This window comes from Schistocerca gregaria, chromosome X (assembly GCF_023897955.1).
Source record: "Schistocerca gregaria isolate iqSchGreg1 chromosome X, iqSchGreg1.2, whole genome shotgun sequence".
NCBI classification, from domain to species: Eukaryota; Metazoa; Arthropoda; class Insecta; order Orthoptera; family Acrididae; genus Schistocerca; species Schistocerca gregaria.
The window spans coordinates 744,124,983-744,146,902 of record NC_064931.1 but is presented as its reverse complement, the minus strand read 5'-3'; the positions used below and the strand labels follow the sequence as shown (position 1 = coordinate 744,146,902).

General features: G+C 39.1%; 1 protein-coding gene across 1 annotated transcript in view; it reads right to left on the bottom strand.

Annotated features, from left to right (window-relative positions):
- The window catches only part of LOC126299013 (uncharacterized), a 51,307-nt gene that overhangs the window by 3,362 nt on the left and 26,025 nt on the right, over window positions 1–21,920 (bottom strand). Inside the window, exons 2-3 of the mRNA XM_049990649.1 lie at window positions 9,172–9,648; window positions 8,965–9,057 (exon numbers count right to left, since the gene is read on the bottom strand). Coding sequence (XP_049846606.1) covers window positions 8,965–9,057; window positions 9,172–9,648 — 570 coding nt within the window. The remainder of the gene's footprint in view (window positions 1–8,964; window positions 9,058–9,171; window positions 9,649–21,920) is intronic.

The window sequence follows — 21,920 nt, the reverse complement described above, 5'->3', positions numbered from 1 at the left end:
CTGCAGCAAAACACATTCTTGAGAACTGCTTGAGTATTTGGAATCTACACCAGGTTGTGTTAAAGGAAGACATCGAAGCAATTCAGATGTGGCCTGTTGGATTTGTTACTGGCATGTTCAAATAATATGCAAGTATTAAAGAGGTGCTTTGGAAACTCAAATGGGAATCCTTGGAGGGAAGGCGACTTTCTTTTCAAGGAACACTACAGAGAAAATTTAAGAAACAGCATTTGAAGTTGACTGCAGAACGATTCCACTTGTCACCAATGTACATTTTGCGTGCAGACCACAAAAACAGAAATTAGGGCTTATATGGAAGCAGACAAACAGTAATTTTTTCCATTGATATATCACACAAGGGCCATGAGACTAAGAAGAGATCAGGTTGCATGCAGAGGCAGATGTAACAATGGGACAGCCATCCTGTAAACACATTAAAATCTATGATCTCACATTAGAAAATCTGCTCCACTCTATTCCTAAGACCTCATAAATGGAAAAAAAAACCACTATGTCAAGAGATGGAGTCACGGACACATCAACAGTAAGAAATACCTGTATACTGCAGCACTTAGTATAGTGATTACGTAGTTTGGTGGTGTAGTCAACACACAAACAACAGTGCGATGGCCCAAGTCCCAGTTTCAACAGTTATTTTTTGATTTACTGCTTGGCTTTGTTTAATGAAATTGAGAGAATGATAATTCACAGTTCTTAATGAGAATTCCCCCGCCTACAAAAGGGCACAGTATGTGGTTTTCTTACCACTCAATATCCTGTCCAACAGCCTTGCTTGCAGAAACCACAGACAAAAATTCAGAAATTTTAGCGTAACAGGTATTCCTCGAGCAAGAAATTATGTAAGGACACAATAGAGAGCATAACACTATGGCTCAACAAGCTCTTCTGCCAGGTTGTGGCTATGAGTGCATCAAGAATGCAGAAGCACACCCACAGGCTATAAGAAAGCTAAACACATCTCTTCTTGATGGTCCAAAAGTGCATGAGCCTCACCAATCCCAGATTGAGAAGAATCTATCTACCATAGATGTTATGGAGGCAGGATGCATTGACAAAGATCATTGTGATCCCCCATACGAGAACAGAAGTGATAGCCCCATAGCCAAAGGGCAAGTCCGCCTGCAACAGCATCTCCGTCAACAACAACAATGCCTAGACGCAGATGAAGCCATGAAGTAGTTGTTTCCAGTTGACATGGGATGTTATAAATGTACATTACACAGGCACTCTTGTGGAAATGGAGGTGAAGCAACAAATTCAATCTTGAGGGTATTTTTGATCTGTCGTTCCAACTACAAAAATGCGTGTTTTTTTTTCACCAGATGCATTTGGCTTTATTGAAGTAAAGCATCATCTGTGGTCTGTAATTAAGTTTACATTTTGATTTGACTTTAGATTAAAAAACAGTTCATTAAGAATACGTTGATTTGTACTTACAGTGATCTTTACTTGATTTCTTACTTACATTGGGAAACTCTGTCTGCTATCACGTTGTTGTTTTTCTGCATTAGACAGTGATAATTTTGGTCTAATTTTTAGTTGCTCTGCAGCACTACACATTTATTCTGTTTTTCAAAACATACATCTGTATTCCATTTGTTTTTGTACTTCTCAGTATGTGTTGTGTTTTGCCGTGTTGCCAACATAATATTTCCACTACTTTGTCTTTGACCTTCATCACCCCCCCCCCCCCCCTTTTATTATTAGATTACTGAATGCACGTAATACTATTTAATTATGTTTTTGTGTATTTATATACTGTGTAAGAGTAGGGAAGGAATAGTGATGGGGATGTATGTGGCTCATCATTAGCACCTAAAATGAAGTTACTGACATTTGATCTAGTTGGTACTATATCTATATCTACATCTACATCTACATGACTACTCTGCAATTCACATTTAAGTGCTTGGAAGAGAGTTCATCGAACCACAATCATACTCTCTCTCTCTCTCTCTCTACTATTCCACTCCCGAACAGCGCGCGGGAAAAACGAACACCTAAACCTTTCTGTTCGAGCTCTGATTTCTTTTATTTTATTTTGATGATCATTCCTACCTATGTAGGTTGGGCTCAACAAAATATTTTTGCATTCGAAGAGAAAGTTGGTGACTGAAATTTCATAAAAAGGTCTCGCCGCGACGAAAAACATCTATGCTGTAATGACTTCCATCCCAACTCATGTATCATATCTGCCACACTCTCTCCCCTATTATGTGATAATACAAAACGAGCTGCCCTTTTTTGCACCCTTTCGATGTCCTCCGTCAATCCCACCTGGTAAGGATCCCACACCGCGCAGCAATATTCTAACAGAGGACAACAGATTTTAATGACCTGGCAACACTGCACAGAAACAATACAGAACTGAAGTATCTGCTGCAATGAACAGTGACACTTATTTACCATAATTTTTTTTATATTATCTATTTGCTGTACAAAAGCAGCATCAATCAATAGGCAGGCACAAAAACAACTACAATCACTTTATCATGGAGAGGCCTCAGGACCAGATGAGATACCTGTAAGAATCAACAGACATTTACATAAAAGAATATGCTCCCCTTCTAGCAGCAGTTCACTGCAGGCAGCTGGAGCAACGACGGGTATTTAGTGACTGGAAAATAGTGCAGGTCATTCCTGTTTCCAAGAAGGGTCATAGAACAGTTGTATATAATTATAGGCCTATATGGTCGCCCTCAATATGTTGTAAAATTATTGGACATGTTTATCCTCATGTACTATGAAGTTTTCTGGGGGAAAAATCTTATTTATAAAAATCAATACAGATTTTGCAAACAGAGATCTTGCAAAACTCAGCTCACTCTGCTCCTCCATGAGATCCACAGTGCTGCAGACATCGGCACTCAGGTTAATGCTGTGTTCCTCATGTTCAGGAAGGCATCTGACACTGTCTACACCCCTGGTTAGTGAAAAAAAATACGAGCTTACTAAGTATCTGACCAGATTTGGAACTGGATTCAAGACATCCTTGCAAAAAGAGCTCTCACATCATTCTTAATAGAACAAACTCAACAGATGTACATGTAATTTCAAGATTACCCCAAAGAAGAGTGATATGATTGGTACAGTTTATATTGTCTACACACAGAGATGAGAAAGGTCATGGGATAGCAATATACACATACACAGATGGCAGTAGTATCATGTACACAAGCTATAAAAGGACATTGTATTGGCAGAGCTGTCATTTAACTCGGGTGGTTCATGTGAAAATGTTTCAGACACAACTACAGGTGCACAATGGAAATTAACAGACTTTGAACACGGAATGGTAGTTGGATTTAGACGCACGAGACATTCCATTTCAGGAATTGTTAGGCAACTCAATATTTCGAGATCAACAGTGTGCCGAGAATATCAAATTTCAGGCATTACCTCTCACCATGGAGAACACAGTGACCGACGGCCTTCACTTAATGGTCTTGAGAAGTGGAGTTTCTGTTGAGTTGTCAGTCCTAATAGACAAGCAACGCTGTGGGAAATTACCACAGAAATCAATGTGGGACATTTGATGAACATATCTGTTAGGACAGTGCAGACAAATCAGGTATTAATGGGCTATGGCAGCAGGCAACCGATGCAGGTGACTTTGCTAACAGCAGAACATCGCCTGCAGAGCCTCTACTGGGCTCATGACCCGATCCGCTGGACCCCTAAACAAATGGAGGCCTGGTTGGCCAAGTCTCAGTGTCAGTTGGTAAGAGATGATAGGAGGATTTGAGTGTGGTGCAGACCCCACAAGATATTGACCCAAGTTTTCAACAAGGCACTGTGCAAACTGATGATGGCTCCATAATGGTGTGGTCTTTGTTTACATATAATGTACTGGGTCCTCAGCTATGTTCAGCTACATTGAGACAATTTTCAGCCATTCATTGATGGAGAAATGACAATGGAATTTTTATGGATAAGAATGCACCATATCAAACAGTCACAATTGTTTGCAATTGGTTTGAAGATCATTCTGGACAATTAAAGCGAATGATTTGCCCACCCAAATCACCTGACATGATAAAACATTTATGGGACATAATCGAAAGGCTAGTTTGTGCACAAAATCCTGCACTGGCAAAACTTTCGCAGAAGTAACCAGCGTAAACTCGCATATCTACAAACTGTGCTCAAAATTCGCAAATATTACGATAATTAAAGCAAGCGAGTTTCACAGAAAGTTTTATACACGAAACGGGTTTCACCTAAACAATCTTGGGAGGAGAGAAATCACAAATTTCATATTAGAGACTGTAATGAAAGAAAAAGCACTAAGTGGGCCCATAATACCACTCAGTTATAGAGAACCAAACATCAGTGAGGAAAACATTGTACCCAAAGACAAATACAGCGTAAAACATACTGAAAATGCAAATGAGTGTAGCATGTTTAATTGCAAAAACTTTTTATGGCCAAACCACCTATCCCATTGTGTGGAACCGACATCATCATCAACTGAAACAGCATCATCATCTGAAATAGCAGTGCCTTTAGTACGAGAACTAGCAGCTGAACCACACACAGCGGAAGCAGCAGCTCGCCCTACACGAAACAGAAAGGTAACTCAGCGTTTTTTATGTTGAGTGACACGAGAGAAAAACAGTCAAAATCATGTGAAACATCTCTCTCGTGTATTAAACATGGGACTCCAGCGCCACAAGCAGAACTAACTAGTCTACGGAGAAAAAATACCACAAACAAATATACAAATGTAAAGGTGAGCAAGTCTCAAACTTTGTCTGTATTTCATCAAAATATAAGAGGTCTGAAAAATAAAATAGACCAGTTGCTAATTCACCTAAGTGATGAAGAGTGTGGAAGTGAACCTGATATATTGTGTTTCTCTGAACATCATATCACAGACGGAATCAACATGTTACAGATTGAAAACTTTTGTTTAGCTGCCCACTATTTTAGATCTAGTATGGGAAAGTGTGGTGTCGCAATATTTATTAGGAATAATGTAGTGTACAAATCTCTAGATTTAAGCAAATATTGTGTGGAACAGCACTTTGAGGTGTGTGGTATTGAGATAACAACAGACAGTGCAACAGTTATTGGGCTGTCAATTTACAGGGCTCCTGCTGGATATCTGAACGTTTTTATAGGAAATATTGAATCACTCTTGTCCCGCCTCTCTAGAAAAACTAAATCAGTCATTGTAATGGGTGACTTTAATGTGGACTTTTTAACAGAAAACAGGAATAGAACAGATCTTGAACACCTGATGTGCTCTTACAATTTAGTGTCAGTGGTGAACAGTCTAACTAGAGTAACAGCCAGTTCTAGTACATTAATAGATAATATATTTATAGATAAGGATGCATATAATAATTTAAGTGTAAAAAATGTTACAAATGGCCTATCTGATCATGATGGACAGTTCCTCACCATAAACCAAATAAATGTACAAAGGAGAGTAAATTTCATTTGGAAAAACATTAGGACTACAAACACACACAACATGGAAAACTTTAAACATAAACTACAACACATGGACTGATCTTCTGTGTATGCTGCTATTGATGTAAACTCCAAATTTTATATATTTATCAACAAGATTACAAGTATTTTTGAAGAAACATTTCCTAAAAAGTTAATTAGAGAAAATCTGTATAAATCAGATCACAGGCCTTGGGTTACTAAGGGCATCAAAATTTCCTGTAGAACAAAACGGGAGCTTTATGCAGGAGCCAAGACATCAGATGATTCACATAAGATTCAGCATTACAAATTGTACTGTAAAATTCTTAACAAAACCATACAGGCATCAAAGAACATGTTCTTAAAGGCCGAAATTGACAACTCGAACAATAAAGTAAAAACTATTTGGAATTTTGTAAAGAAGGAAACGGGGAAAAGTGCAGTTCACAGTGAAAATATTCAAATAAAAAATCAGGATCATATTGTTAGTGATCCAAAAACAGTTGCTGATATGTTCAACAAACATTTTTTAACAGTAACAGAACAAATTGGATCGCAAGGCTCCATAAATCAAGCCATTAGTTTTCTGCAAGCCAGCGTACCTGGCACAGTACCACAAATCAAAATAACAACAGTCACTATTCCAGAAATTGAAAGAATAATTAGATCCCTGAAAAGTAAAAACTCCACTGGAGTTGACAACATATCTAGCAAATTATTAAAATACTGCTGCCGCCACTTAAGTAGAAGCCTTTGCCACATTTTTGATGCGTCACTTAAGCAAGGAATAGTGCCTGAAAGACTTAGTTGTTGTAAAACCTCTGTATAAAAAGGGAGATAAGGCAGATACTGCTAACTATCTGCCAATCTCACTATTGACGAGTTTTTCTAAGGTTTTAGAGAAACTAATGCATGCCAGGATTGTTAATCACCTCATTGAATATAAGATCATCAGTAAAAGTCAGTTTGGATTTCAGAAGGGCCCCCTACTTTTTATTATTTTTATTAATGATCTTCCTTTATGTACAGATTTTTGTAAATTCACCATCTTTGCTGATGACACTACGCTACTGGTTGATAACTCAGTGGATGAACTTGAGGTGACAGCTAATAAGGTTTTTAGTGATATTGTGAACTGGTTTAATGTAAATGGTCTTTCTATTAATCACAGTAAAACAAACTATGCCCAGTTTCAGACAGTCTCTAAAGAAGATGAACAAGAACAAAAACTAGGTGACATGCAGATAGCTAAGGTCGATAGTACAAAGCACCTTGGCTTACATATAGATAGCAAACTAAACTGGTCAAACCACATCTCTGCAAAAGGCTGAATTCGGTAACTTATGCTTTACGCATTATCTGCTCTTACAGAAATACGGAAACCAGTAAATCAGCCACTTGCTAGGAAAGTGCTATCTGCACAGAAAAGAGCCATAAGAATCATGAGTGGAGCCCACCCTAGAGCCACATGCAGAAATCTTTTTAAAGAACTTCAAATCTTCACATCCATTGCACAATATATATTCTCCTTGATGTGTTTCATAAGGAAAAAAAAAGCCCCTCTTCAAACCTAATAGTGTTTATCATAATCATGATACTAGAAGAAAAGATGATATCCACTATGAGCATGCAAACCTGAGTAAGGTACAGAAGGGGGTCCACTTCAGTGGCTGTAAGATTTTTAATGCCCTCCCTTCACAAATTAAGTGTTTAGTAGATGATGAGTTCTCGTTTAAGAAAAGCTTAAGGCAGTTCCTATTGCAAGGGTCATTTTATACTATAGAAGAGTTCCTGAACCATGATGAATAGTACCCTAGTACCTGTAAGGATAAGTCTCAGATTCATTTCCCACTCTTCATTTGTGATCCTGTATATCTACTACTTGTAAACATCTTAAGTTTTCAGTAGTATATTTTCTGTATGTACGTGTATAGAGTCTGTAATACTTAACTTTGTAACATTTATTTTTTGGTGATTTTAATTTGTAATGTTAATCTAAGCCATATAATTTTAATATGAATAATAGCAATACTTACAAAATACCATAATAAGTTTGTAAAACTGACACGTTCCATATCCTGTGATGTATTCACAACATGGATCACCGGAACACAAAATAAATAAACAAAATAAATTAATAAAATATACAGACACCATAGCTTAATATTCTGCAGGGGATTTCTGACGACTTCTTGAGTCCGTGCCACATGAAGCTGCCACACTACATTGGGCAAAAGGAGATCCGACACAATATTAGGAGATATCCCACAACCGTTCTCACTTCGATTTAAATGATGTAGCACAATGAGTTAGAGGCTCTTTTCTGTTGTTTCCTTATGATGCAATGACAGAAGACAGTAACTATTTGCAGAAGGACCTACAGAGGACTGATTAGAAGCTCAGGAATAAGAAGCTGACCATGAACATAATAAATGAGTGCAGCATATTACATATACATAGGAAAAGAAATCAACTACTGTACAACTACACTATTTATGACAAATTGCTAGAAACAGCAACTACTGTAAAATATCAAGGAGTATCTATCCAGAGCAATCTTAAGCGGAACGGCCACATAAAACACACAGCAAGAACAGCAGCTGCCAGAGTGAGATCAATAGGAAAAATCTTAAGGAAATGTAATTCAACCACTAAAGAAGTGGCTTAAAAGGCACTTTTTCAACCGATTCTCAAGTACTGTTCCTCAATCTGGGATCTTTACCAGGTGAAACTGATAGAAGAAAGAGAAGCCCCAACAAAGAGGGCTGTGTTTTGTCAAGGGATTGTTTAGTCTGTGCGAAAGAGTTACAGTGATACTCAGCACACCCAGTGACAGGCCCTACAAAAGAGGCATTGTCCATCATGGAGGGGTTCACAATTGAAATTTCAAGAGAGTACTTTCTGGGAAGAGCTGGCCAATGTATTACTTCCTCTTCATCCATCTTACGAAATGACCACAAGAATATTCGAGAAAATACAGCTAATATGTAAGCCTACCGACAATCATTCTTCCCACACACCATTTGCAAATGGAAGGGGAATGTTGGGTGGGGGGGATCAGTTAGTGGTATCAGAAGTACCTTCTGCCACACACCGTCACATGGCTTGTGGAGCATAATTGTAGATGTAGAAACAGGCATTAAAGCCCACTGTTTAAACACTTTTTTTCCTTGAAAGTACTACCAAGTGTGAGCTGACCAGAGGTGGTTATCATGTGAACTGACTGACTGTTATACAAGGATCTACAACTTAATGTGAAATACCAACCACAGGGCAACACTTCCTTTACCACAAACACAAAGCATTGCCAGAGTACTGTTTAAATCTAATAAACATTTAAAGCAAAGTGAATGGTTCAGTATTCTCCCTCAAAATGAATGTGTGTAATTTTAAATAACAGAAAGCAAATGGATGTACGCACGTGTCTCCAACAGCAACAAATGACACTACTCAAAATTTTTACTTCTACAAATAAAAATTACTAGATACACAAAATTGATTTACCTGATACAGTTTCATTGTAAAGTGTGTGGTTGTTTAGGGTAACAGTGAAAGAAATGCCATAATCTTCTGACAGGTACGTCACATTTACACAAACTGAAAAAAAAGAAGGTTGTACTTACACGAGTGTTAAATCACAAAAAAACTAAATGTCAATAAAAAGTAAACATTTAAAGTTTCACTTGGAGAGAGCCATAATGGATTATGTACCTGTGCTATTCAAATGTATTTCTGGTTCTTCTGCATGGACACAACATCCACAGGTCTGATGGTAACACACACATTTGTCACTGCTAAACTTGGGCATTAGAGCTTTCACAACTTTCTGAGTCTCCACTAGTTTACTCTGCGCCCAACCATCAACCTCATTTAATGTTTCTTTAGCCCATTTTTCTCCAATCTCTTTCTCATTCTTTACCCATTTTTCAGCTTCATTGTAGTTTTCTTTGGTCCATTTTTCTACAGTCTTTGCCTCATTCTGTATCCAGTCTTCAGCACCATCCAACTTTTCTTTTGCCCATTTTTCTCCCATTTTTGTCTCATCTTGAACCCATTCTACAGTTTCATTAGACTTTTCTTTTACCCATTTTTCTATCATATTGTCTTCATTTTGCATCCATTCTTCTGCTTCATGAGCATTTTCTCTTGCCAAATCTTCAATTCTGTTCACTTCATTTTCAAAGTTTCCTAGACAGTTGTGGAAAAAAGAAACATTTAGTGAAGTAAATGCATATAAATAATAATTATTAAGAGCACTTAATACTTAAAAAGACATACAAATTTAATGATAAAGTTAAAAGGAAGATCTGAAAAATAAGAAATAAAATGCCACTCTACTAATACTAAAATGACTTTATTGTTAGTCTTCATGCACAGGCAAGTTTACAGCTGTAGTTGGCCTTCTGTATTTTACTGAAATAAGACCAAATTGTTACAGAAAACAACAACAACAATAATGTAGAATGAGTGTATATAAATATAATAACAGATAGTCTCTGATAGAATATAAATAATGGAAAGAGTAAAGGTAACAAATTGCTATGCAGCTGAGGCCTTGCATCAGCAAGGGCAGGGCTTATTAATGTGATATCTATGAGTTTGCTCTGGCACAGCCACAGCCACAGATGGGAAGATGTACATAGCACACTATAACACATAGCTGACTGGGAAGGGGAAGAGAACACAGGAAGAGGGAGGCTGTGCAGATGAGGGTGCGAGAGCAGAATGAGTGATGTGGGAGTCTTGAAAACAGTGGTGGGGGTACGCGTGAGACAGGGCCTAGCAGAAATGAGGTCAGAAGTATCACATGATTGAAGGATGTTTTGTAAGGAAAATTTCCATTTATGTATTTCAGAAAAAGTGGTAGTGGGTTGTGGGGGTGGAAAGAATCCAAGTGGCAAGGTCATGAAGGAGCTTCTTAAGTCAAGCTGACTGTGCTCAGCAGCGTGTCTCATCACTGGCTGGTCAACTCTTTTCTTGGCCACAGTTTGGTGCTTGCCTTTCATTTGAGTGGACAGCTGGTTAGTCATGTCTACACAAAATGTCGCACAAGTTGCAGTGGAGATGGTATGTGACTTGCCTGCTTTCACATGTGGCACTGCCTCTGATATAGTAGGATATATCTGATGAGACTCTAGTAGAATATGCTTGGTGTGTGCTCCTAGGTCTTCCATCATACAGGTGTTGGGAGCAGATGTAGCACAAGGATTGACAAAGACATTTTGTAGATTGAGTGGTTGGCTGAATATTAGTCTGGGAGGGATGGGAAGGATTTGGGAAGGAGGGGGGAGGTAGGATGTTCCTCATTTCTGGGCATGACAAGTAGTTGAAACCCTAGTAAAGGATATGGTCCAATTAAGAGTGTCTATACGATGATATGTGATGGCGGGGATGCCCTTTGGCAGCTGGATCACAAGGATGGTTGAAGGTTTAGGGGCATGTGAGGATGTGGTGCAGAAAATGTTCCTGTGCAAGGGATTTTATTTATTTATTTATTTATTTTTTTTTTTGGGGGGGGGGGGGGGAGGGGGGAGATTAGTCTTGTCCATGATGGCCTGCAATATAATGGGATTGCTTGTACAGCAGATGCACCGTCCATGGGTGGCCAGACTGTATGAGAGGGAATTTATAGGATGGAAGGGATTGCAGCTATGAAAATGCAGGTACTGTTTATTGTAAGTGGTATAATACCACAGTATGCAGTCCAACTAAAAATGAATTAACGTCTGTACAAAGTATAATCATGGAAGCTGAACAAATAAATGTAAGTATACGGAAGGTTACTGAAAAACCTAGTTTAAAACATAATTAAGGGTTACTATAATGGGCAAAACAAATAATTACTTTTTCTTTGAGGCAAAATTTTGCTTAGGTTCTATTGCCCACATTCACAATAGATGTTACATTGTAGAATGTATCTTATTTACAAATGTTTGCACACACTTGACAAACAGTGTGTTTGCCTTTTACAAACATTACCTTAAGCAGTTCCTTTATTTCATGATTTTTACATACATCAAGGATAGCTATGATACCTCTTAAATCTACTGTGAAAAGTTATTTTCACTGTGTGTCAACATTTGAATGTCTTTGGAAAGACCACTCAATATTATAACCAAGACAAAGGCAGATCAAACAGCGGGCAGTGAAAGTACTTTGCTGCCTAATATTGTATTTGTGAAAGCTGACAATTTTTAAACTGAACGGATTGGTTGATTGGAGGAGGGGGGGGAGAACCAAACTGCTGGATCATTGGCCCTTGTTCTGAATAAACCAATGCCACAACGGTGAGAAGGAAACAAATGAAAATTAAAACACAAAACAAAAGAGAAGAAAAACCACAAGAACGATGAAAGGGTAACAAACACTCAAATGGACAAAATGGGACACTAAAACCACAGAGACAGAAGGAGATTAAAACAAGAAAGCAGGTTACATGGCTGGTTGACCGTAAGAATAATAAGTCAAGCAGCCACTCTACCACACATTAAAATCTCCACCCTGGAAGCTCTAAGGTGGGGGACACACAGGGGCAAAGGACATGTGCTAAAACTTAGATCAAATGATAACACCCACCCTCACGAATAAAATGTAAAACTAAATCAGCTGATGAGGCATTGTCAGATGAAATTAGCGGCAACGAATCCAGTAACCTAAGATTTTGTCGCAGGGCAGTCAAAGTAGGACAGCGTACCAGAATATGGACCACTATCAACCGGGCGCTGCACCGACACTGAGGTGGGTCCTTACGGCGAAGGAGGTAGCCGTGGGTCACCCAAGTGTGACCAATACGTAGCCGGCAGAGAATCACAGAATCCCTGAGAGAGGCCCCAATGGAAGACTTCTGCACATTCGTAGTCCCCCTAACGACACGCAGATTGTTGTGCATACCAAGATTATGCCGTTCCGTCTCCCAAAGCTGACAAACCTTGCAGCATAATAATGATCGCAGGTCAGTTACGGGGATGCTGATCTCCAGAAGTGGTTTCCATGTACCCTGTTTCGCCCAACCTGCCGGCAAGTTCATTTGCTAGGATTCCGACATGGCCTGGGGTCCACACAAACACCATGGAACAACTGGACCGTTCCAGGGGACACAGGGACTCCTGGATGGTCGCTATCAAAGGATGGTGAGGGTAGCACTAGTCAATAGCTTGTAGGCTGCTAAAGGAGTTAGTAAACAAGAGAAATGACTTGGCCGGGCATGAGCAGATGTGCTCAAGAGCACGAGATATGGCCACCAGCTCTGCAGTGAAACCACTGCAGCCATCTGGTAAGAAGCGCTGTTCAGTATGTCCTCCATGAACATACGCAAAGCCAACATGACCATCAGCCACCGAGCCATCGGCGTAAACCACTTCATGGCCTGGTACATGTCGAGAATTGAGGGAAGTGACAGTGGAGAGTAACGGAGTCCTTAGGGCCATGTTAAAGGTCCAGGTGAAGCTTCGGCCTAGGTTTACACCATGGAGGTGTATGTGAATAGACCTCGAGGAGAGGTGGGAAAGGGAAGGACTCCAGTTCAGAGAGACGGGACCGGAAGCAAACCACAATCACGAGCCCTGACTTGGGCCGCCGACGCAGGAGATGAACTGCTGTGGGTGGGAAAAGGAGACAGTAATTCGGATGTGCATGAGAACTAAGAATGTGTGCAACGTAACTGGCGAGCAGTGTGCACGTCGGATCTGCAATGAAAGGGCTCCGGCCTCCACCAGGACACTGGGCACCAGACTCTTTCTAAAAGCACCTGTCACTAGGCGAACGCCGCAGTGGTGCAATGGGTGAAGTAAATTCAACGATAAGGACACCGCCAAACTGTAAACCAGACTCCCATAGTCAAGGCAGGATTGAACAAGGCCTGTGTAGAGCTGCAGCAGTGTAGAGCAACCTGCACCCCCAGTTGGTGTTGCTCAGGCAGCAGAGGTCATTCAGGTGTGCCGCAGGGGAGTGTCATAGGACCGTTGCTATTCACAATATACATAAATGACCTGGTGGATGACATCGGAAGTTCACTGAGGCTTTTTGCAGATGATGCTGTGGTGTATCGAGAGGTTGCAACAATGGAAAATTGTACTGAAATGCAGGAGGATCTGCAGCGAATTGACGCATGGTGCACGGAATGGCAATTGAATCTCAATGTAGGCAAGTGTAATGTGATGCGAATACATGGAAAGATAGGTCCCTTATCATTTAGCTACAAAATAGCAGGTCAGCAACTGGAAGCAGTTAATTCCATAAATTATCTGGGAGTATGCATTAGGAGTGATTTAAAATGGAATGATCAATTAAAGTTGATCGTCTGTAAAGCAGATGCCAGACTGAGATTCATTGGAAGAATCCTAAGGAAATGCAATCCGACAATAAAGGAAGTAGGTTACAGTACGTTTGTTCGCCCAATGCTTGAATACTGCTCAGCAGTGTGGGATCCGCACCAGGTAGGGTTGATAGAAGAGATAGAGAAGATCCAACGGAGAGCAGCGCGCTTCGTTACAGGATCATTTAGTAATTGCGGAAGCGTTACGGAGATGATAGATAAACTGCAGTGGAAGACTCTGCAGGAGAGACGCTCAGTAGCTCGATACGGGCTTTTGTTAAAGTTTCGAGAACATACCTTCACCGAAGAGTCAAGCAGTATATTGCTCCCTCCTACATATATCTCGCGAAGAGACCATGAGGATAAAATCAGAGAGATTAGAGCCCACACAGAAGCATACCGACAATCCTTCTTTCCACGTACAATACGAGACTGGAATAGAAGGGAGAACCGATAGAGGTACTCATGGTACCCTCCGCCACACACCGTCAGGTGGCTTGCGGAGTATGGATGTAGATGTAGATGAAAGGAGTCTTGCTAGAGTTGGCAGTTTGACAGATTAACCCCTACCTGTGGCACGGGACAGTGCTAGACATTTCAGGTGACTAAAATTTTGTGTGCCTGATTGATTCTTACCAATTATCACCGAAATGATTTTCTGAGATGACAGACATATGGGAGATGGAGGAATATTTGTTGTGGGTATAATATGGACAAGATAGTAATGATTGTGAGACAATTTAACCTTCTCCACAATGAATTTTCACTCTCAGCAGAGCTTGCACCAATTTGAAACTACTTCCTGGCAGTTTAAAACAGTGTGTTGGACTGGGACTAGAATCTTTGCCATTTGCAGGCAAATGCTTTACTGACTGAACTATCCAAGTTAGTGTTACTTTAAGATCGACAGTTGATATATCCAATATTATCAATAGTAATTTTAAAAGCCATCGATAAATCGATTAAATATAAATTGTTATGCGCATGTATTCCAAGTGAAAAATAGCTTTCTAAGAGTTTTTGTTGTTTAAAATACAAAACTATAACTTATGCAAATTTCTTTTGCAAAAAGTTGTTGTTGTTGTCTTCAGTCCTGAGACTGGTTTGATGCAGCTCTCCATGCTACTCTATCCTGTGCAAGCTGCTTCATCTCCCAGTACCTACTGCAACCTACATCCTTCTGAATCTGCTTAGTGTACTCATCTCTCGGTCTCCCTCTACGATTTTTACCCTCCACGCTGCCCTCCAATGCTAAATTTGTGATCCCTTGATGCCTCAAAACATGTCCTACCAACCAATCCCTTCTCCTAGTCAAGTTGTGCCACAAACTTCTCTTCTCCCCAATCCTATTCAATACCTCCTCATTAGTTATGTGATCTACCCACCTAATCTTCAACATTCTTCTGTAACACCACATTTCGAAAGCTTCTATTCTCTTCTTGTCCAAACTAGTTGTCGTCCATGTTTCACTTCCATACATGGCTACACTCCAAACAAATACTTTCATAACAACTTCCTGATACATAAATCTATATTCGATGTTAACAAATTTCTCTTCTTGAGAAACGCTTTCCTTGGCATTACCAGTCTACATTTTATATCCTCTCTACTTCGACCATCATCAGTTATTTTACTTCCTAAATAGCAAAACTCCTTTACTACTTTAAGTGTCTCATTTCCTAATCTAATTCCCTCAGCATCACCCGATTTAATTTGACTACATTCCATTATCCTCGTTTTGCTTTTGTTAATGTTCATCTTATATCCTCCTTTCAAGACACTGTCCATTCCGTTCAACTGCTCTTCCAAGTCCTTTGCCGTCTCTGACAGAATTACAATGTCATCGGCAAACCTCAAAGTTTTTACTTCGTCTCCATGAATTTTAATACCTACTCCAAATTTTTCTTTTGTTTCCTTTACTGCTTGCTCAATATACAGATTGAATAACATCGGGGAGAGGCTACAACCCTGTCTCACTCCTTTCCCAACCACTGCTTCCCTTTCATGCCCCTCGACTCTTATGACTGCCATCTGGTTTCTGTACAAATTATAAATAGCCTTTCGCTCCCTGTATTTTACCCCTGCCACCTTTAGAATTTGAAAAAGAGTATTCCAGTCAACATTGTCAAAAGCTTTCTCTAAGTCTACAAATGCTAGAAACGTAGGTTTGCCTTTTCTTAATCTTTCTTCTAAGATAAGTCGTAAGGTCAGTATTGCCTCACGTGTTCCAACATTTCGACGGAATCCAAACTGATCCTCCCCGAGGTCTGCATCTACCAGTTTTTCCATTCGTCTGTAAAGAATTCGCGTTAGTATTTTGCAGCCGTGGCTTATTAAACTGATAGTTCGGTAATTTTCACATCTGTCAGCACCTGCTTTCTTTGGGATTGGAATTATTATATTCTTCTTGAAGTCTGAGAGTATTTCGCCTGTCTCATACATCTTGCTCACCAGCTGGTAGAGTTTTGTCAGGACTGGTTGTCCCAAGGCCGTCAGTAGTTCTAATGGAATGTTGTCTACTCCGGGGGCCTTGTTTCGACTCAGGTCTTTCAGTGCTCTGTCAAACTCTTCACGCAGTATCGTATCTCCCATTTCGTCTTCGTTTACATCCTCTTCCATTTCCATAATATTGTCCTCAAGTACATCGCCCTTGTATAAACCTTCTATATACTCCTTCCACCTTTCTGCCTTCCCTTCTTTGCTTAGAACTGGGCTGCCATCTGAGCTCTTGATATTCATACACGTGGTTCTCTTCTCTCCAAAGGTCTCTTTAATTTTCCTGTAGGCAGTATCTATCTTACCCCTAGTGAGATAAGCTTCTACATCCTTACATTTGTCCTCTAGCCATCCCTGTTTAGCCATTTTGCACTTCCTGTCGATCTCATTTTTGAGACGTTTGTATTCCTTTTTGCCTGCTTCATTTACTGCATTTTTATATTTTCTCCTTTCATCAATTAAATTGCAAAAAGTAAGGTATTTAAATTAGTCTCATCTCGTCTGTTGCATTTATCATTATTTGTTTCTCATGCCTTGACAAAAATGCTCTCTGCAGGAACTGAAATCGCTGGGAAGCACAAACATTTGGTAGCCATTACATGCAACATACTATTAGATTTTGCCCAATGTTCTAATACACAAGCATGCTTGCCTATTACAAGCCATTTCAAAATACTGATGTGGGTCAATTATGGAATCACTGACTGGTGTAACGACATCGACGTTATGCTGTTGCTGACTGGGCAGAAAAAGTTGATCATCTGATTTCAAACTGGCAGAAGTATCATTGTGGATGCTTCTGTTTCGATAATTTTCTTGGCGTTGATGGAATGATAACTGCATACTCTTTCTAAAGTAATTGTGCAGTGTTGTCTGCCTTTTGAAATGTCCTGAAACTAAGTTTTTTAAACCTAGGACCTAATAATGTCATGAGCTTATTAACAGTCCACTTGTTAAATGTTATCAGTCTTTCATTGATTTAATAAAGGAATCCAGAACACTGTGTTTCATTAGTTATTAAGGTGCTTTCTAATTCTGACAACTTTACAGAAATAGCCCATATAAGAGGTATAATTATTAATAATAATGACTCCCCTGAGATTATTGTTGTTGCCAATTCAAAAGGTTCAAGAAGACCTATTACCTTTTGTACAGGCAAGTAATTTTCTACTGTGTGGAAGGCAGTGCTTCTGAACTTTCATTGACCGCAATAGCATGCTCACTTCGTACTTCTAATATGTTTTTCAGCATCTAGTATTTTTAACTGTTCCATCGATTCAGCACCTTTTGTATCAGTTTCAGCTTTTTTTTTTTACCGTTGCTCAGTTTGGCACTGGCTGTCGCACAGTCACGAAAAAAAATGTCACAATAGCATTTGTTTGTAAAATTTTGGAAAATATTTCTACTTTGAAAGAGCCTCGTACTGTTAAGTTGATGCAGTGGGCAGAACAGGGCGACTGTTGAATCCTTAAGGTTTCGTCAGTTTTTTCATAACTGCAGCATTGTCTGTAACCACTACTACTGTCTTTTTACGAATAGTGTGTTCCAGTAAGATCTGACTTATTACCTGAAAAAAATTTAATGTTGAAATCAACTGCCAATATATCTGGAATTTTGCATTATATTCAAAACTTTTTCTTTCGGCATCTTGTTATATGAAAAATTAATTTCATACATTAAAAAAAATCTTATAACGATTGGGCCAATATGCTACGTGTCGACACTAAGTTGAGCTTCAGCGTCTTAGACGCACGGGGAAAAGAAGAAGAAGAAGAAGAAGAAGAAGAAGGATGCAAGAGGAGAAATGTTTAGCAATCTGCCATGCAATACTGCCATCTCAGGTGTGTATGCTTCCTGATGAACTGCAGCAGGTATGGTATGAACTACATGTGGGAATAACGAAATGTAGTGGAACCGCACAAAAGAGAACAGTGGTGGCTTCGTCGCTCATTATGTTTATTCCGAGTTGGGTTGATACTCGATACAAAACAATAGAGCCATCACTGTACTGTATTGCTACAACTGCTGCATCGTTGGCAATACTTTTAAGGTTGAGGTCGGCAGCACTTGACAGAGTGTATAGCTTGTAGTTTTCTAACGAGTTTTGCCTTTCAACGATGGAAACACACAGTAGTATAAAGAGCACAATAGTAATGAAAGGTAAGGAGAGGTGTATGGAAAGACATTAATGCTGGCACCTTCACCCGTCATACCAATGTATTCCCATAATATACCTGACACGTTCAAAGTTTGCACTTGACAGATCCTGATTTAGCATTTCGTAGGCTTTACTGTAGTTGCGATACAACAGTTTCCATTACACAATAGCTGCGAGTTTTTCATTACCCTGGGAAGTTCAAATTCGGTTAATACGACTTGTATTTACAACTTACTACGGTTAGCTTTTTTGCAAAAGATATGCATTAATATTACACCATAAGCACTGAAAGTTTTAATTCTGTTCCCATTCACTAAAACAGTGCAGCACTTCTGTATACATCACACATCAGAACACCTCATTTGTACACTTGGAAGACAGCATCACAGTAATTGTAGTATCATGGCCAGCTTATTTTGCTATTCTGTACTAATTTTGGTTCAGACAGCACTGGGGTTCATATTCATTTCTCACTGGTTACTCTGTTTTCGAGCACATGCTCAAGTGCAAACTTTGACTAGTCTACCATAAATGGTGCACGGAGGTAACAATGTTTCAAGAAAGCATGTTATAGAGAGATCCATTTTCAAATGTGTTGCTTATTTGTATAATGAATAAAAAAATAAATTAGGCCTTTTGTAACACAGTGACCATAAACAGAACACAAATGTCACAACAGCTTCAGATTTCTATTGACAAGAGGGGCAGGGAGGGGTGAAGCAGCCAAGAAAAACTTTACAAGCTATACTGACTTAACTTATACTGGCATGCACCGATCACAAGAACAAACCGTAACACAGCATGGATCAATGCTCATTTGAGTGTAGGTTGCTGAACTGTACACCCTGTTAGGGTTTTGTGAGTTAATCAGGTATGCATCATGGTCTGACAATCTATTTATCACTGGGAAAGCATGTGTGTGTTTTACATCCTACTGATCACAGATTCTAAGTTATATGTTGTTAATAACACTTCTAGTTCACTTTTCCTATAAGAATTACTTAGAATGTTTACATTGAAATCACCACAGATTAATAACTTCTTTTTGTCTGGCAGACAGCATAATAGGGAGTAAAGTCTTTTTATGAATAGCTCCTGGTCTCCTGATGGGGACCTGTATACTGTTGCTAATATCAATACTACTTTAACAATACTACTGAAGTTCACATGCACAAACCTCAAAGTGCTGATCAACACAAAATTTGCTTACTTCTACAGTTTTGCATTTATACCCTTGTTTTATGAAAATGGCAACTCCTTTATCCATCCTAGATTTGCAAGCGTAAGATGCTAAATTATACCTACTTATACTTACACTATTCATGCCTACAGTTACACGGTGTTCAGACAGACAGAGTATATTAACCACATTCTTATTTTTGAGATCATCTAAACACACTAATAGCGCATCTACTTTATTTTTTATTCCCCTGATATTTTGATGAAGTAAGTAGATACTGTCCTTAGCTTTACACCTATTTACTGTGCAAAAAGTTACTTTTATTCTACTTATCTTGAGTGTCATCTGTCTGGACTTTGAATTTAGCCTAAAAAACCTGTCTGCCTGGACCCATTAACCACATGGATCACCCCTTGTGTAACTGTGGACCCGCTCCCCCCCCCCCCCCCCCCCCCCCTTACAGTTTCTGCTAATAGGTAAGTAGCTTATCTTTCCCCTTCCTATTTAGGTGCAGGCCATGTGTAGTGTATCCCCACCTACCAATAGCATCAACTGGAACAATACTTATGTGAGGTACTACTAGTGTCTGGACCATTCTGTTCAGCTCAGTGTTAACATGTCTTACAGCAGTGTTTGCCCAGTGCTAAAATACCTCCACAAATTCCACATTTGTGTGGCCAGTTTCTGCACCTATTTTGTCCAGGTCACTCTTAATACTAATCTTGGTTTCATAGCCAGGCTATTTGCTGCTCCCCAACTATAATTATCTGATCTTCCTTCTTAAAGTCCCCGCATAGCTGAACTAAGTTTTGTGTCACCTGGCAAAAGCTAGCACTTTGTTTCACAAAACGTGCAACTTGGTATGATGCACCTAATTTCTTCTGAAGCTGCTACCTACAAGCAGAATCCTTTTTTCCTACTCTATTTGAGCCCAACCTGTCTTCTTTTTTTAAGCTAATATTCTGCTTCAGCCTACATTCAACTACATCTGGATGAGGCCTTTACTCCACTACTTCAGATAACAAGCCAATCTGATTTACTAACTGAATTTCTAAAGTTTTTCCAACAATTTCCCTTTTTCACACTTTGCTTGCTACCTTTCCCCAGCACCCTGCCTCTTTTTCCTCCCGTGCCCTCCATAATTCCAAATTCACATTTTCTAATTCAGCCTTAAGGGCACAATTTTTTCCTCCTGTTCAGCATTTTTTCTATCTTTTCTATACACAATCTACATAGCCATGGAAGAGCCTCATTATCTATCCCTGTTTCCTTAACGCTACATTCGCCCCAATGAAACCATAACCTACAGTCTTCACAGAACATCCTCCTTTAGATTTCTACAGCAACCAACACATTTGTCACACATGGTTTGACACAAAAATTTACATAAAAGCAGAGAATAACTAGGCACAACAGCACTGAAGATTTGTAGCTTAAAGGAACTTAATGATAATATAAACAAACTTTTAAACTTATTTTTGAAAGTTTTAATTAACTACTGAAACTTCTTATGACAGACACATATTAATTTAACTCTGAACCACTAAGTCTAGTCAAAAAAATAAAGATCTACATCTTCACGAAATTTAAACCTAAAATGTAAACAAACCTAATGACTATTGGCCTTTACAAAATACTTTCTTTTCAATCTTAATGGGTACAAAAAAAGCGAAACCTTCAATATATATAGCCTAGTGAATAAGTAAATGCACCAGTCTAAAATGTAATATTAACTACATTAGCTCTTATTTCAATGTTAATCAGTTAACTTAGTGAGAGCTTCATGGACGTGCATCTACCAGAGATGTTATTCTGTTTCAGTTTAGTCATATTTGTAACCACCTTTTCTTCCAGCTGAGGTTTTGATAATTACTCTTGTCATTATGAGCCCACACAATTTGAAGATTGAAATAGGATACTGCTTGCTGCATGTACATACTGAACAGCAAGAGCCACACAGAGCAATCGACCTCGGTACAAGTTGAAGATAGGAAAAAACTATGTATTTTACTCCTGGTAAGTTCCGAATTTCAAAGAGTGTGTTGCAATGATCACTGTTACAACTTTTCGTAAATGTACAAATAGTACATTATATGCGAGTTTGAATTTCTTCAACCTACCTTCTGACTTTAAACGTGTTTTAATGACAGCCTCTCATATTCCTATACTTCTTTGGAATACAAAACAATCTTCTCAAAGTCAACTTGTGTTAGTCATTCCATTTTTCTGTTCATAATTCTTATTATTTTGCAACCATGAAGTAATGAACTGTTGGCTCAGTAACACACCTGTCACACATTTTCTTCAAGTCT